Here is a 17935-nt window from a genome sequence, read left to right as displayed (position 1 = left end):
GGCAGCGGTGAATTTCGGCCCCGATGTCTATTAATGGAATCTACCTGCCTGGAGGTTTAAGTTAGCTTCATAGTGCTGGCAGTGAGTCTGGCACGTCCCCTTCAGGTGCAGCTGTCTAGCCTGTTCTGTGGGAGCAAGTTGTTGAGAAATTTTTAATTTTCACATTCAAAAACAAACAACCCAACATTGAGTACAGTATTGACTATCATTTCAGAATTTTCACTAGTTTTTTAATGTGTACTTTGCATTGTGTTAAGTGAAAATCAATCCTTAACAAAATAGTAATTTACTATAGACAGACCATCTTTGGTGTTCAGTGGTGAGGGAAGAAGTATAGGCAGTATTCTCCTCTCCCATCCGCCATCCCACTGAGATTGATGCAGATCAAACTGCTCACTGATTGTCTTTGACCTCTATGCTCCATTTGATACTGTTAATCAGTCTGTTCTCCTGCACAGTCAATCTTCAAAGTACCGTACACTCATGCTTCTAGTCACCATATCTCTTCAAACACTTCTGCCATCGCTGAAAAATCACTTCAAAGCACCCTATTACATAATATTACATTTTCCAAGTATGTTGCACACACCTGATTTGTGCACCACCATATCTGATACACAATCTTGTCTGCAGCTGCACAATTCTACCATTAGATGGAGCTTCATAAACTGCTGATCCCCATAGTTATACCGACATCACCAATGAATTCAGTGGGGAATTCACTTTGTATTTCATTGCATGAGCAAATCCATTGAAGATCCACTAGCATGCAGTGCTTTCAATCAGACTTTGTAAGGGCTGAATGGTTTCCAGCTATTAAATTGATGACTTTTTCAAACGTATGCTGGCTAAAAGTACATTTTAAAATCACAGTATCCCTTGAATATATTTAAAGGAGTAGCGTGTCATATTTGAATCTTTATCGTGGAAAGATCGCTCACCTTCCAACGAATGCTGTTTTAATGTGTTCCAATGGATTTGACACTGATCTAACCCAGGTGGTTTCTTTTCCTGATCAGCTGACATGACAAAAGTAATAGTTAAGTGTTAATTACATCCTGGCTATTACATCATGCACTGCCTAGGGAACAGACTTGGGAAGAAATGCACAGCAACACTTGGCTCAGATTCCAAATGCTAGAATAAGTTTTTTTGACTAACTTTAAAAAAATTTACTTTTAAGCAAGAAAAGCATAAGAACAGCAGTTATATCAGAATTGGGCAATATCAGAAAAATGTTAGCAAAACAGTACCAGAACAGTTAATAAATATGACAGCAATGTGAGGGAAAACATTAATATAGAGTGTACAATATAATGGTCAATTACTGCAAAAGTAAATTCCCAGCAATGGCTTCCCCTTTATAAAATATAGATGGAGAATCATCAGAGTGGTCCAACAACTTCTCGTAGTCAAGAAGGTCCAGGTACTTACAGAATCATAGAAGGGTTACAGCACACAAGAAGGCCATTCGGCCCGTCGAGCCCGTACCGGCTCTCAGCAAGAGCACCTCAGCTCGTCCCACTCCCCCGCCCTTTCCCCGTAGCCCTGCAATTTTCTTTTCTATCAGGTACTTGTCCAACTCCCTTTTGAAAGCCGTGATTGAGTCTGCCTCCACCACCCTTTCAAGCAGTACATTCCAGATGCTAACCACTCGATGTGTAAAAAAGTTTTTTTTTATGTCGCCTTTGGTTCTTTTCACCTTAAATCTGGTTCCTCTGGTTCTCGACCCTTCTGCCAATGGGAACAGTTTCTATCTATCTACTTTGTCCAGACCTCTCATGATTTTGAATACCTCTATAAAATCTCTGCTCCATCTTCTCTGCTCTAAGGAGAACAACCCCAGCTTCTCCAGTCTATCCACGTAACTGAAGTCCCTCATCCCTGGAATAATTCTCGTAAATCTTTTCTACACCCTCTCTATGGCCTTCACATCCTTCCTAAAGAGCAGTGCTCAGAATTGGACACAATACTCCAGTTGAGGCAGAACCAATGTTTTATACAGGTTCATCATAATTTCCACACTTTTGTGCTCCTACCTCTATTCACAAAGCCCAGGATCCCGTAAGCTTTTTTAATTGCTTTCTCAACCAACCCAGCCACTTTCAACGATTTGTGCACAGAAACTCCTAGGTCTCTCTCTGCATGCACCTCCTTCAGGATTGTATCCTTTAGTTTATATTTCCTCTCCTCATTCTTTCTACCATCATCATCATCATGGGCAGTCCCTCGAAATCGAGGAAGACTTGCTTCCACTCCAAAAGTGAGTTCTCAGGTGACTGAACAGTCCAATTTGGGAATTAGTGTCTCTGTCGCAGGTGGAACAGACAGTCGTTGGCGGAAAGGGTGGATGGTGAGTCTGGTTTGCTGCACGCTCCTTCCACTGCCTGCGCTTGCTTTCTGCATGCTCTCGGCGACAAGACTCGAGGTACTCAGCACCCTCCCGGATGCTCTTCCTCCACTTAGGGTGGTCTTTGGCCAGGGTCTCACAGGTGTCGGTGGGGATGTTGCACTTTATCAAGGCGGCTTTGCGGGTGTCCTTAAAACGTTTCCTCTGCCCACCTGGGGCTCGCTTGCCGTGTAGGAGTACCAAGTAGAGTGCTTGCTTTGGGAGTTTTGGGTCCGGCAGGCGGACACTGTGACCCGCCCAGCAGAGCTGGTCGAGTGTGGTCAATGCTTCGATGCTGGGGATGTTGGCCTAATTGAGAACACTGGCGTTGGTGCATCTGTCCTCCAAGGTGATTTGCAGGATCTTGCAGAGACACCGTTGGTGGTATTTCACCAGTGATTTGAGGTGTCTACTGTATATGGTCCACGTCTCTGAGCCATACAGGAGGGTGAGTATCACTACAGCCCTGTTGACCATTAGCTTGGTGCCAGATTTGAGGGCCTGATCTGCGAACACTCTCTTCCTCAGGCGGCTGAAGGCTGTGCTGGCGCACTGGAGGCGGTGTTGAACCTCGTCGTCAATGTCTGCCCTTGCTGATAATAGGCTCCCGAGGTATGGAAAGTGGTCCACGTTGTCCAAGGCCGTGCCGTGGATCTTGATGATTGGGGGCAGTGCTGTGTGGTGGGGTCAGATTGGTGGGGGAACTTTGTCTTACGGATGTTTAGTTTAAGACCGATGCTTTCCTACACCTCGGTAAAGATGACTTGGAGTTCAGCCTCTAAATGTGCGCAGATGCAAGCATCGTCCGTATACTGTAGTTCGACAACCCAACTCGGGAGCAGAAAAGCAGCTTTGCAGGCGGCTTAAGGCTGAGGTCCAACAAAAAACCCACGACCTAAAGAATAGATGGTGGGTGGAAAAAGCACAGGTGATTCAGCAGCTGGCCGACAGCCATGATGTGCGAGGATTCTTCACTGCAGTCAAGTCCATTTATGGTCCAAGCACCCAAGGCCCCACCCCACTGCTGGCCAAGAACGGGGAGACACTCATCAAGGACACCGAGACAGTCAGGGCCCACTGGAAGGAGTACTTTGAAGATCTCCTTAATCGAAACTCTGCCTTTGACACGAGTGTCCTCAATTCCATCCCGCAGCATGCTACCCGCTACCACCTCAGCAAAACCCCAGCCCTGCACAAGATAGAAAAGGCTATCCATCAGCTTAAGAATAACAAGGCATCAGGAGTGGATGGAATCCCCACTGAGGCACTAAAGTATGGCAGAGAGGCACTACTGGCACGAATGCATGATCTCATCTCTCTCATCTGGAAGGAGAAGAGCATGCCGGGAGATCTCAGAGATGCAATAACCGTGACCATCTTTAAAAAATGGGACAAGTCCGACTGTGGCAACTACAGAGGAATTTCCCTGTTGTCAGCCACTGGGAAAGTCATCGCTAGAATCCTCCTCATAAGAACATAAGAACATAAGAATTAGGAACAGGAGTAGGCCATCTAGCCCCTCGAGCCTGCTCCACCATTCAACAAGATCATGGCTGATCTGGCCATGGACTCAGCTCCACTTACCCGCCCGCTCCCCATAACCCTTAATTCCCTTTTTGGTTAAAAATCTATCTATCTGTGACTTGAATACATTCAATGAACTAGCCTCAACTGCTTTCTTGGGCAGAGAATTCCACAGATCCACAACCCTCTGGGAGAAGAAATTCCTTCTCAACTCGGTTTTAAATTGGCTCCCCCGTATTTTGAGGCTGTGCCCCCTAGTTCTAGTCTCCCCGACCAGTGGAGACACCCTCTCTGCCTCTATCTTGTCTATCCCTTTCATTATTTTAAATGTTTCTATAAGATCACCCCTCATCCTTCTGAACTCCAACGAGTAAAGACCCAGTCTACTCAATCTATCATCATAAGGTAACCCCCTCATCTCCGGAATCAGCCTAGTGAATCGTCTCTGTACCCCCTCCAAAGCTAGTATATCCTTCCTTAAGTAAGGTGACCAAAACTGCACGCAGTACTCCTGGTGCGGCCTCACCAATATCCTATACAGTTGCAGAAGGACCTCCCTGCTTTTGTATTCCATCCCTCTCGCAATGAAGGCCAACATTCCATTCACCTTCCTGATTACCCGTTGCACCTGCAAACCAACTTTTTGGGATTCATGCACAAGGTGTGCGGAGGGGAGCGGGTAGGTCCGAAGGCCTCCTCGTAGGACTGCTCCTGGGCACGGCCAAGGGTGCCATCAGCCGGTCCAGGCAGCGGGCGGTCGAGGGGGTCGTTCAACCTGACTGCCTGCCTCTCTTCCGCTCTTACATCCGGTCCAGGGTGTCCTTGGAGATGGAGCACGCGGTGTCCACCGGTACGCTCGCGGCCTTCCGCGAGAGGTGGGCACCGGAGGGACTGGAGTGCATCATCACGCCCGGCAACCAAATTTTAATTTGATTTTACGTTTTTAAGTTTAATTTGTTTTAATTGCCGGTGCTTTTAGTGTCCCCCTTCCCTTTTATAGGGGGCACTGGGGAAAATTGTGATTTTAGTGCCCCAAAAAAAACCAAAAAAAAAGAAAAACACAAAATAAAAAGGGAAAAAAAGGGCTTGTAAATGTCTGGTGTGTCACCCAGGTAGGGTGGCACGGTTTAATGTTTTTTGTTTTTGCAGATAAACTCCAAAAAGAGTTTCATGCACAAGGTGGCACCGGAGGGACTGGAGTGCATCATCACGCCCGGCAACCAAATTTTAATTTGATTTTACATTTTTAAGTTTAATTTGTTTTAATTGCCGGTGCTTTTAGTGTCCCCCTTCCCTTTTATAGGGGGCACTGGGGAAAAAATTTGATTTAGTGCCCAAAAAAAAAACCCCAAAAAAAAGAAAAACACAAAAAAAAAGGAAGAAAAAAAAAGGGGCCTTGTAAATGTCTGCTGTGTCATCCAGGGCGGGTGGCACGGTTTAATGTTTTGTTTTACAGATAAACTCTAAAAGAGTTTCATGCACAAGGTGGCACCGGAGGGACTGGAGTGCATCATCACGCCCGGCAACCAAATTTTAATTTGATTTTATGTTTTAAAGTTTAATTTGTTTTAATTGCCAGTGCTTTTAGTGTCCCCCTCCCCTTTTATAGGGGGCACTGGAAAAAATGTGATTAAAGCGCCCAAAAAAAAACCAAAAAAAAGAAAAACACAAAAAAAAACACAAAAAAGAAAAAAGGGCCTTGTAAATGTCTGCTGTGTCATCCAGGGCGGGTGGTACGGTTTAATGTTTTATGTTTTACAGGTAAACTCCAAAAGAGTTTCATGCACAAGGACCCCCAGGTCCCTCTGCACCGCAGCATGTTGTAATTTCTCCCCATTCAAATAATATTCCCTTTTACTGTTTTTTTTCCCAAGGTGGATGACCTCACACTTTCCAACATTGTATTCCATCTGCCAAACCTTAGCCCATTCGCTTAACCTATCTAAATCTCTTTGCAGCCTCTCTGTGTCCTCTACACAACCCGCTTTCCCACTAATCTTTGTGTCATCTGCAAATTTTGTTACACTACACTCTGTTCCCTCTTCCAGGTCATCTATGTATATTGTAAACAGTTGTGGTCCCAGCACCGATCCCTGTGGCACACCACTAACCACCGATTTCCAACCCGAAAAGGACCCATTTATCCCGACTCTCTGCTTTCTGTTAGACAGCCAATTCTCTATCCATGCCAATACATTTCCACTGACTCCGCGTACCTTTATCTTCTGCAGTAACCTTTTGTGTGGCACCTTATCGAATGCTTTTTGGAAATCTAAATATACCACATCCATCGGTACATCTCTATCCACCATGCTCGTTATATCCTCAAAGAATTCCAGTAAGTTAGTTAAACATGATTTCCCCTTCATGAATCCATGCTGCGTCTGCTTGATTGCACTATTCCAATCTAGATGTCCCGCTATTTCTTCCTTAATGATAGTTTCAAGCATTTTCCCCACTACAGATGTTAAACTAACCGGCCTATAGTTACCTGCCTTTTGTCTGCCCCCTTTTTTAAACAGAGGCGTTACATTAGCTGCTTTCCAATCCGCTGGTACCTCCCCAGAGTCCAGCGAATTTTGGTAGATTATAACAAATGCATCTGCTATAACTTCTGCCATCTCTTTTAATACCCTGGGATGCATTTCATCAGGACCAGGGGACTTGTCTACCTTGAGTCCCATTAGCCTGTCCAGCACTACCCCCCTAGTGATAGTGATTGTCTCAAGATCCTCCCTTCCCACATTCCCATTACCAGCAATTTTTGGCATGGTTTCTGTGTCTTCCACTGTGAAAACCGAAGCAAAATAATTGTTTAAGGTCTCAGCCATTTCCACATTTCCTATTATTAAATCCCCCTTCTCATCTTCTAAGGGACCAACATTTACTTTAGTCACTCTTTTCCGTTTTATATATCTGTAAAAGCTCAATCGTCTTCTCTCTATGGCTGAGGAGCTCCTCCCGGAGTCACAGTGCGGATTCCGTCCACTACGGGGCATGACGGATATGATCTTTACGGCACGACAACTGCAAGAGAAATGCAGGGAACAGCATCTACCCTTGTACATGGCCTTCTTTGACCTTACAAAGGTCTTTGACACATTTAACTGCGAGGGACTATGGAGTGTCCTCCTCCGTTTCGGCTGCCCCCAAAAGTTTGTCGCCATCCTCCGCCTGCTCCACGATGACATGCAAGCCGTGATCCTGACCAACAGATCCACCACAGACCCAATCAACATCCGAACCGGGGTCAAGCATGGCTGCGTCATCGCGCCAACCCTCTTCTCGATCTTCCTTGCTGCAATGCTCCACCTCACACTCAACAAGCTCCCCGCTGGAGTGGAACTAAACTATAGAACCAGTGGGAACCTGTTCAACCTTCGTCGCCTCCAGTCCAGATCCAAGATCGTCCCATCCTCTGTCTTTCTACCAAACTGTATCTCTTCACACTTTTCTGTGTTGAATTTCATCTGCCACGTGTCCACCCATTCCACCAGCTTGTCTCTGCCCTCTTGAAGTCTATACTTCCTGTGAACATATACTAAATGTGGACCACATCAAGTTGTAACCAGAGTATATAGATAATCTTCTCATGTTGGGTATTTTTCCACTCATTTTGTACCTAATGGACTGCAAAGGCACTTCCAACTGCACAACATGAGTGAATATATGTGCAGAAAAGTGTGAAAGGTCATTAGGTATTTTTTGTGCCTGGGTACACTTAACCAAAGAGTTCAGATGTTGGAGCCACGTGAATGTTAAGTATCTGATCATTCTTGAAGTGCCCTCTAGATGAGAACAGCTTTGGAAATAAGCCATTCATTCTGTGTAGGAAGAGGAATTGGCTTTGTCCCAATTGAATTGTTCCTCATGATCACAGAAAAGAATTGATCATGATAGATGACTGTCATTCCTCTGCTTCTGCTGAAGGAAGATGCGGAAGGAAGAAATTTAAAAGGGATGAAGAAGTCTGTTGTAAAAAAAATATTTTGTGTATATATAGAACTCGACCAGTTAGAAAATATTTCTGATTTTATTCAAGTGAGTGTAAAGAATTGGTTTATAAGCCAGCAGAAGCATGCTATACATTATTGATTTTTGTTACATTATTTCTTTTCAGAATTATTACACAGAGGAGTAACGACAATTACAAATTTGGAAGGGTGGGTGGGTCATCCCCTGGACCCAATTGGGTGTCTCTTCATCACACTGACTGAAGCTTGCCGACTAGAGGATGAGAGTTGTATGGACACAGCAGGTAAGAGAAGGTCCTCTGCTCGTTACTTGTACCTGTTTGCTCCTGGCGGGTTGTTGTCTTCAAGTTGTAGGTATAATCACGAGATTTAATATCTTTTGAAAGCTGTTATTCCTTTGGTTGATAGATATGGGTGACTGAGACCAGTTCTATGACTCTGACCTTGGCTCCTTGAATCATGTGTGCTATTGTCAGATTAGAGTCAAATTTTAAAGTGGTCGCAATTATATCTATAGTCGCTGTGCATTCCTCCCACCTGAAACTAAATATATAGTGGTGAGGTGTGTGGTAAATGGAGGGAGAAGGAAGAGAAACAGACAAGTTTAGAAAGGGGACATATTTTATTATTGAAATAACCTCATTACAGTGTGTGTTTGGTTCTTGGTGCACTCCTAGGGTAGCAGGTCATCGAGGGGGAGCTTGATATGTGTGGTCCCAAAGCACCAGGTTCCCAGTAATCATCCCTGGATCACCTTTTTTTTCCATGTAATGTAAAGGAGAAATGTTTTTATTAAACTAACATGGAACTGGGCATTGGAATATGTGGGTGAGGATACTGTTGGTTATGGAGAATAAGGGGTGTACAACCAAGGTGTAGCTTTGTGTGACACTGGAGCTGAAAAATTGTATCAAAAATCCGCACACAGAGCAGTTTACAGCAATGTTGTTTGTTTCAAAATACTTTACCCCACTGTGTCTAATTTAATTTATAATTGCAATTTGTAATTACCGAAACAGCACTTATCAAAGTCACAAATATCATACTGTGACAAAAGTGAACTATTCCTTTTCATCCTTCTTGAGCGATCTGCAGCCTTTGGCATGATTGACCACTCCATCCTCCTCCAATGCCTCTCTGCTGTTGTTCAGCTGGGTGGGACTGCACTCACCTGATTCCATTCATATCCATCTAACTGTCGCCAGAGAATCACATGCAGTGGCTTCTCTTCCCGTTCCCAAACCATTACCTCTGGTGACCACAAGGATCTATCCGTGGCCCCCTCCTATTTCTCATCTACATGTGATATCAAGAAACGGCTGAGCACACTGGATACGTCAGAGGCTATGGGCCCCAACAACATCCCGGTTGTCGTGCTGAAGATTGCACAGTGTTCAGTTCCATTCGCAACTCCTTAGATAATGAAGCAGTCCATGCCCACATGCAACAAGACCTGGTCGACATTCAGGCTTGGGATGATAAGTGGCAAGTAACATTCGCGCCACACAAGTGCCAAGCAATGATCATCTCCAACAAGCAAGAGTCTAACCACCTCCCCTTGACATTCAACGGCTTTACCAGAAACTTAGCTAGAGAAGCCACATAAATACTGTGCCTACAATAGCAGGTCAAAGGCTGGGTATTCTGCGTTTGAGTTCCCAAAGCCTTTCCACCATCTACAAGGCACAAGTCAGGAGTGTGATGGAATACTCTCCACTTGCCTGAATGAGTGCAGCTCCAACAACACTCAAGAAGCTTGATGCCATCCAGGACAAAGCAACCTGCTTGATTGGTACCCCATCCACCACCTTAAGTATTCACTTCCTCCACCACCGACGCACCTTGGCTGCAGTATGTACCAACTACAAGTTGTACTGTAGCAATTCGCCAAGGCTTCTTCGACATCACCTCCAAAACCTCCGACCTCTTTCACCTAGAAGATCATGGGCAACAGCCACATGGGAACACCATCACCTGTAAGTTCCCCTTAAAGTTACACACCATCCTGACTTGGAAATAGATCGCCGTTCCTTCATCGTCGCTGGGTCAAAATTCTGGAACTCCCTCACTAACAGCACGATGGGAGTACCTTCACCATATGCTCTGCAGCGGTTCAAGGAGGTGGATCACTGTAGGGTGTTCGTTTTCCACTCTACCTTGATTCATAGACCTCGGGAATTACAGGAAGGACTCCACATGACACAAAGTTTAGGCTTAAAACCTACTGTTAGTTTATTACACAAAAATCAACTAAAAATTACAGAACAAGACTTCTTAGAGATTGATCGAAGACATACAATCACCCATCCAGCCAGTTGCTGCTGTTGTCGATTGTAGGCTCGTGGAGCTAGGGAAGGTGTTGGGTCCCAGCTGCTGCTTCGTGGTCGTTGTTTCTTTTGACCTGCTGTTCTGAGGTGTTTCTTCGACCTGTTGTTCCTCTCTGATGTTCTCCTTCTGAGCTGTTGTTCTCAGCTCTTACATATATATCCATTTGATGAATACATCTCCTGCTGGGTTGCTTTACAGTTAATGCGTCTGGATGAGTCGATGGCTATGATGATGGGTCTGGATCTGTTTGGGTGGCCATAATTTGCATACGGAATCGACAGGGCAAAAGATAACTCCTTATCTTTTGTGCCCCGTTTTTCAAAAATGCAGCCTTGTGGGATCCTTTGTTGTCCTGGGTTTTCACAGACTTGTAGTCTCCATAGGGAACTGGTTTTCCGCTCCGGCCAATTAATCCAGGGGCTCCTCTGCTTGATTGTATCAAACCCTTTGTCTCGATGTTTAATCGGGTCTCGCTCTTGACCGCAGAAATTGCATTAATCAGTTATGAGTCACCACCTGCCCCAGGCTGGTGTTATTTTCTCCCGCCCAACAGTCCCAAAGGTTTCTTTTAAACCATCTTAGTCCGTGGCCTGTTGCTGTGCCTCAATCGTGAAAATGTGTAACCTTTTCATCAAGGCAGTTTGGAATGGGCAACAAATGCTGGCCTTGCCAGCGAAGCCCACGTCCCAGGAACGAATAAAAAAAAAGTTGCCCCACGCCGACATTATCCGAAAACACAGCTTCAGTTTCCACATGTGCGCTGACGACATCCAGCTCTACCTCATCACCACTTCTCTCAACCACTCCACAGATTGCTTGTCCGACATCCAGTACTGGATGAGCAGAAATTTCCTCGAACTAAATATTGGGAAGACAGAAGTCATTGTCTTCAGTCCCCGCCACAAACTCTGTTCCCTAGCCACTGACTCCATCCCTCTCCCTAGCATCAGTCTGAGGCTGAACTACACTATTCGCAACCTTGGTGTCATATTTTACCCTGAAATGAGCTTCCGACCACATATCCGCCTATTCCGACCAAGACCGCCTATTTCCACCTCCGGAACATCGCAGTCCTTGCTGGGCTCCCATGTTCTGCTCGCCGTAAACTTGAAGTCATCCAAAACTCTGCTGTCCATGTCCCAACTCATACCAAGTCCGGTTCACCCACTACCTCTGTGTTCACTGGCCTATATTGGCTCCCGGTTAAGTAACACCTCGAAAATTCTCATCCTTGTTTACAAATCCCTCCATGGCCTCGCCCCTCTCTATCTCTGTAATCTCCTCCAGCCCCACTACCCTCTGAGATATCTGTGCTCCTCTAATTCTGGCCTCTTGAGTATCCCTGATTTTTATTGCTCAATCACTGGCGGCTGTGCCTTCAGCCGCCAAGGCCCTAAGCTCTGGAACTCCCTCCCTAAACCTCTCCGCCTCTTTACCTCTGTTTCCTCCTTTAAGATGCTCCTTAAAACCTACATAAGGGAACATAAAAACTGACTGCAAAAGCTTCTTTAGATATGTGATGAGAAAAAGATTAGTGAAGACAAATGTAAGTCCCTTGCAGTGAGATTCAGGTGAATTTATCATGGGGAACAAAGAAATAGCAGACCAATTGAATAAATATTTTGGTTCTGTCTTCACTAAGGAAGACACAAATAACCTTCCGGAAATACTAGGGGACCAAGGGTCTAGTGAGAAGGAAGAACTGAAGGAAATCCTTATTAGTCAGAAAATTGTGTTAGAGAAATTGATGGGATTGAAGGCTGATAAATCCCCAGGGCCTGATAGTCTGCATCCCTGAGTACTTAAGGAAGTGGCCCTAGAAATAGTGGATGCATTGGTGGTCATTTTCCAACATTCTACAAACTCTGGATCAGTTTCTATGGATTGGAGGGTAGCTAATGTAACCCCACTTTTTAAAAAAGAAGGTAGAGAGAAAACAGGGAATTTTGACCGGTTAGCCTGACATCGGTAGTGGGGGAAATGTTGGAATCAATTATTAAAGATAGAAAAAAGAAAAGTAAAAGTGGAGGGCAGAGAAACCCAAGGCAAAAATCAAAAAGGGCCACATTACAGCAAAAGTTTAAAGGGACAAAGTATGTTAAAAAGACAAGCCTAAAGGCTCTATGCCTCAATGCGAGGAGTATTCACAATAAAGTGGACTAATTAACTGCGCAGGCAGTATTTACGAATATGATAAAATTGGGATTACGGAGACATGGCTCCAGGGTACCATGGCTGGGAACTCAACATCCAGGAAGGATAGACAGCAAGGAAAAGGAGGTGGGGTGGCATTGCTGCTTAAAGAGGAAATTAACGCAATATCAAGGAAGTTCATTAGCTTGGATGATGTGGAATCTGGATGGGTGGAGCTGTGGAATACCCAAGGGCAGAAAATGCTAGTGGAAGGTGTGTACAGACCACCAAACAGTAGTAGTGAGGTTGGGGACAGCATCAAACAAGAAATTAGGGATGCGTGCAATAAAGGTCCAGCAGTTCTCATGGGTAACTTTAATCTACATATAGATTGGGCTAACCAAACTGGTAGTAGTACGGTGGAGGAGGATTTCCTGGCGTGTATTAGAGATGGTTTTCTAAACCAATATGTCGAGGAACCAACTAGCGGGCTGGCCATCCTAAACTGGGTGATGTGTAACGAGAAAGGATTAATTAGCAATCTTGTTGTGCGAGGCCCCCTGGGGAAGAGTGACCATAATATGGTAGAATTCTTTATTAAGCTGGAGAGTGACACAGTTAATTCAGAGACTTGGGTCCTGAACTTAAGGAAAGGTAACTTCGATGAGACGTGAATTGGCTGGAATAGACTGGCAAATGATACTTAAAGGGTTGACGGTGGATAGGGCAATGGCAGACATTTAAAGATAACATGGATGAACTTCAACAATTGTACATCCCTGTCTGGAGTAAAAATAAAACGGGGAAGGTGGCTCAACCGTGGCTAACAAGGGAAATTAGAGATAGTGTTAAATCCAAGGAAGAGGCATATAAATTGGCCAGAAAAAGCAGCAAACCTGAGGACTGAGAGACATTTATAATTCAGAGAGGAGGACAAAGGGTTTAATTAGGAGGGGGAAAATAGAGTATGAGAGGAAGCTTGCTGGAAACATAAAAACTAACTGCAAAAGCTTCTATAGATATGTGAAGAGAAAAAGATTAGTGAAGACAAACGTAGGTCCCTTGCAGTCAGAATCAGGTGAATTTATAATGGGGAACAAAGAAATGGCAGACCAGTTGAACAAATACTTTGGTTCTGTCTTCACGAAGGAAGACACAAATAACCTTCCGGAAGTACTAGAGGACCGAGGGTCTAGTGAGAAGGAAGGACTGAAAGAAATCCTTATTAGTCAGGAAATTGTGTTAGGGAAATTGATGGGATTGAAGGCCGATAAATCCCCAGGGCCTGATAGTCTGCATCCCAGAGTACTTAAGGAAGTGGCCCTAGAAATAGTGGATACATTGGTGATCATTTTCCAACAGTCTCTCGTCTCTGTATCAGTTCCTATGGACCGGAGGGTAGCTAATGTAACACCACTTTGTAAAAAAGGAGTGAGAGAGAAAACGGGGAATTATAGACCGGTTAGCCTGACATCAGTAGTGGGGAAAATGTTGGAATCAATTATTAAAGATGAAATAGCAGCGCATTTGGAAAGCAGTGACAGGATCGGTCCAAGTCAGCATGGATTTATGAAAGGGAAATCATGCTCGACAAATCTTCTAGAATTTTTGGGGGATGTAACTAGTAGAGTGGACAAGGGAGAACCAGTGGATGTGGTGTATTTGGACTTTCAAAAGGCTTTTGACAAGGTCCCACACAAGAGACTAGTGTGCAAAATTAAAGCACATGGTATTGGGAGTAATGTATTGACGTGGATAGAGAACTTGTTGGCAGACAGGAAGCAAAGAGTAGGAATAAAAGGGTCCTTTTCAGAATGGCAGGCAGTGACTAGTGGAGTACCGCAAGGTTCAGTGCTGGAACTCCAGCTATTTACACTATACATTAATGGTTTAGACGAAGGAATTGAATGTAATATCTCAAAGTTTGCAGATGACAGTAAGCTGGGTGGCAGTGTGAGCTATGAGGAGGATGCTAAGAGGCTGCAGGGTGACATGGACAGGTTAGGTGAGTGGGAAAATGCACGGCAGATACAGTATAATGTAGATAAATGTAAGGTTATCCACTTTGATGGCAAAAACAGGAAGGCAGAATATTATATGAATAGTGACAGATTAGGAAAAGGGGAGGTGCAACAAGACCTGGGTGTCATGGTACATAAGTCACTGAACGTTGGCATGCAGGTACAGTAGGCGGTGAAGAAGGCAAATGGCATGTTGGAGAGGATTTGAGTATAGGAGCAGGGAGGTCTTACTGCAGTTGTACAGGGCCTTGGTGAGGCCACACCTTGAATATTGTGTACAGTTTTGGTCTCCTAATCTGAGGAAAGATATTCTTGCTATTGAGGGAGTGCAGCGAAGGTTCACTAGACTGATTCCCAGGATGGTAGGACTGACATATGAGGAAAGACTGGATCGACTAGGCTTGTAGCATTGGAATTTAGAAGAATGAGAGGGGATGTCATAGAAATATATGAAATTCTGACTGGATTGGACAGGTTAGATGCAGAAGAATGTTTCCGATGTTGGGGAAGTCCAGAACCAGGGGTCCTAGTCTAAGGATAAGGGGTAAGCCATTTAGGACCGAGATGAGGAGAAACTTCTTCACTCAGAGAATAGTGAACCTGTGGAATTCTCTACCACAGAAAGTTGTTGAGGCCAGTTTGTTAGATTTATTCAAGAGGGAGTTAGATGTGGCCCTTATGGCTAAAGGGATCAAGGGGTATGGAGAGAAAGCAGGAATGGGGTACTGAAGTTGCATGATCAGCCATGATCATATTGAATGGTGGTGCAGACTCGAAGGGCCGAATGGCCTATTCCTGCACCTATTTTCTATGTTTCTACCTCCTGCCCTAATTTCTCCTTACGTGGCTCGGTGTCAAATTTTGTTATATAATACTCCTATGAAGCGCCTTGGGACGTTTTACTACATTAAAGGCGCTATATTAATACAAGTTGTTGATATTGTTGTTGAATGTTGGAAACTGCAAGTTTATATGGATAATAGTGCATAACTTTCAGGTCTTTTTTTTAACTATAAAAAAATCCTGCAACATATTTATGCCAGGGATTGTAAATGTTCCAGAACTCATTTATGGAACAGATGTTGACATTTTGTCCAGGATTTCTTTAGATTAATGTCTATTTTACTCCCATTAGATTCTAGCAGTGATTTGAAGCCTGCTATCTACCAACATGTGGCTGTGTCCGGGTGCCTAGATAGCAATGAATCCTACCTTACCCTGGCTATGGAGGTAGCGCTGATGGGCATGGGTCAGCAAAGAGTAATGCCTGAGGGCCTCTACGCACAAGATAAGGTCTGCCGCAACGAGGAACAAATAATCTTCAAACTACAGGAGCTTGAATTAGATGAAATGCTTGTACAAGTCCTACGTAAACAATCTATTATCTTATTAGAAGGTAAACTAATTCTTCCATAGCAATCAAACATTTTTAAAGAAAGAAAAGGAGCCCCCACAGTTTATCCAGGGAGACAAGTTAGAATGGGTGGTGCAGTGCATTTGAAAACTGCCCTTTCCGCTCTGTAAGATGTAATGTAGGCAATAAGACTGGATTCAGACACTATAGTTTGTCTTTGTTACTTTCAAAGGTCAGAGAGAAATGACTCAAAGCTTTGCTTTCTTTGGGGTCTGTGGTTAATTACTTGCTTCAGGAGCTTGATAAATGCATGATTTGCAGACAGGATGGCTCAGTTAACTTTTCTTCCATATTTACACTGTTATTTAATTGATGACCTGGACTTGATGGTAACACTGGGTAGATATTTCATTCTGTTATATTTGGAAAACCATATTTTGATAAACCTTCTGCCATATTAAATTGGTGCCAGATATGCTATCAGCTGTACAATTGCCCGTATTTTGTTATGAAATTAATTTAAGGAACAGATAAAGGCAACTCATGGATCAGTGGAATTTAATGTTTCCAATGAGAAAACACTCCGTTAATTTCTGCAGGGGTTCCTCCAATTGACTGTGATAACGTGGCAGAAGATCTGTGGAAGCCCTGGAGAAATGGCGGCAATGCCATTTACCGCATTTCTCCAGGGTTTCTGTGGATCTTCCATCAAATTTATAGCAGACTATTAGGAGAATCCCGTGGAAATTCAATTCCTTAATCTCAGTTTGCAACCAAACTGATTTACAAAAGCTTTAGAAGTAGAGGATTGGGAAGCTGAAATGTTTCTCTTTTTAAAAAAAAATGATGTTCATTGATACGTTTCACAAAAATAGCTCTTCAATTTCAGGACAATCTGTATCAAATTGAAAAAATAATTGGTGTAACATCTGTAGGGAACGAATATACAAAACCTGAAGCCTTTTTATGTCACCTTGTATGTAAAATTATTTATGTAAAAATTAATCAGCACATTCCTCCTTCAACCAAGCTGATGATAATTCTGATCATTAACAGGAGGTCCTTTCAGTGGTCTGGGCGAAGTGATTCATCGGGAAAGCGTGCCGATGCACACCTTTGCAAAGTATCTTTTTTCAGCTTTACTGTCGCACGATGCTGACCTTGCATACAAACTGGCTTTAAGAGCAATGAGGTTTGTAATTTCATTAAAATATTAAATTCTGGTATTGGATGCATACAGTTTGTGATCCCACTGTGGGGATTATTGTGCGCTTTGATACTGCTTCAAAACTTGTCAACAACTCCAACTAATCAATGTATATGCATCTTACGACTGGATCTGTGCAGATCTCCATGTTTTTTGAAGGTAACTAAAAGCAGACAAGGATGAGTGAAAGGTGATTGGTGTAGTTATGGTGGCTATCGCTGGTTTGATAAGATCTTAATAGCGACTTAATACTGTAACATCCTGCAAGAATTTGAGTGTGCCATTGAGAGCAGTGGAATGGCAGTAGGACAAAAATTTGCACTCTTTGTCTCCCATACAACGAGAGTCTAGATATTAGCTGTGTGTGGGTGGATGGGTGCGAGGGTAGGGGCATTGGGGAAGGGTGCAAGCAGAGGCCAAGTTCTTCCCTCACAGGAAGAGTGGCTAAAATTGGAGCACAATACTGTACTATCTTTCGGCCCCCAGAATAGCTCCTGCTCATCTGGTAGGAGCTGGTTACATCCTCTTAAAAATGGAAAAGAAAAATGGGTCCTGATATTACTCTCTCTAGCACCTGGGGAACACTCAGTTCCCAAGCACCTGTTATGTTGGGTCCGTAAACCTCTTTATTTCTCCTGGGGCTTCCCTACAGCAGTGAACCTGGGCTTGTCTACAAAAAGTGCAGGACAAGGGCAAGCAGCAGAGAGGACTGTGGAAGGGAATGTTCCTGGCCCTCCCATCTCAGTTTCCTTCTGTATTCGAAGGGCACCGATTATGTGGGGCTGGCAGAGAAGTAAGTGTTAGGCCTTGTACCTGGATCATCTGAGCCATTCTTTACCACTACTATTAGGAATTATGTGAAGTACTGGCGATAATTTTTATAAAAACAAAGCCAGTGCACCATACACACACGATTCCTTTTTTCATCCCAAAATATCTCTAATGGGAAGAAGGATGACTTTACTTGGAGCTGCGGTAAATGACATTGGGCCATTGATGTCGAGC

General features: G+C 44.0%; 1 protein-coding gene across 2 annotated transcripts in view; it reads left to right on the top strand.

Moving 5' to 3' along the window:
- zswim5 (zinc finger, SWIM-type containing 5) overlaps positions 1 to 17935 on the top strand; it is a 316910-nt gene that overhangs the window by 280598 nt on the left and 18377 nt on the right. For both annotated transcript variants that reach the window (XM_070886765.1, XM_070886764.1), the window contains exons 8-10: positions 8034 to 8171; positions 15505 to 15765; positions 16780 to 16915. In XM_070886765.1, the coding sequence (XP_070742866.1) occupies positions 8034 to 8171; positions 15505 to 15765; positions 16780 to 16915 (535 nt within the window). The remainder of the gene's footprint in view (positions 1 to 8033; positions 8172 to 15504; positions 15766 to 16779; positions 16916 to 17935) is intronic.

The sequence above is a fragment of the Pristiophorus japonicus genome, chromosome 8 (assembly GCF_044704955.1).
Source record: "Pristiophorus japonicus isolate sPriJap1 chromosome 8, sPriJap1.hap1, whole genome shotgun sequence".
Classification (NCBI taxonomy): domain Eukaryota; kingdom Metazoa; phylum Chordata; class Chondrichthyes; family Pristiophoridae; genus Pristiophorus; species Pristiophorus japonicus.
Note: the sequence above shows the minus strand (reverse complement) of the source record. Positions and strands in the feature narration are given on the sequence as shown.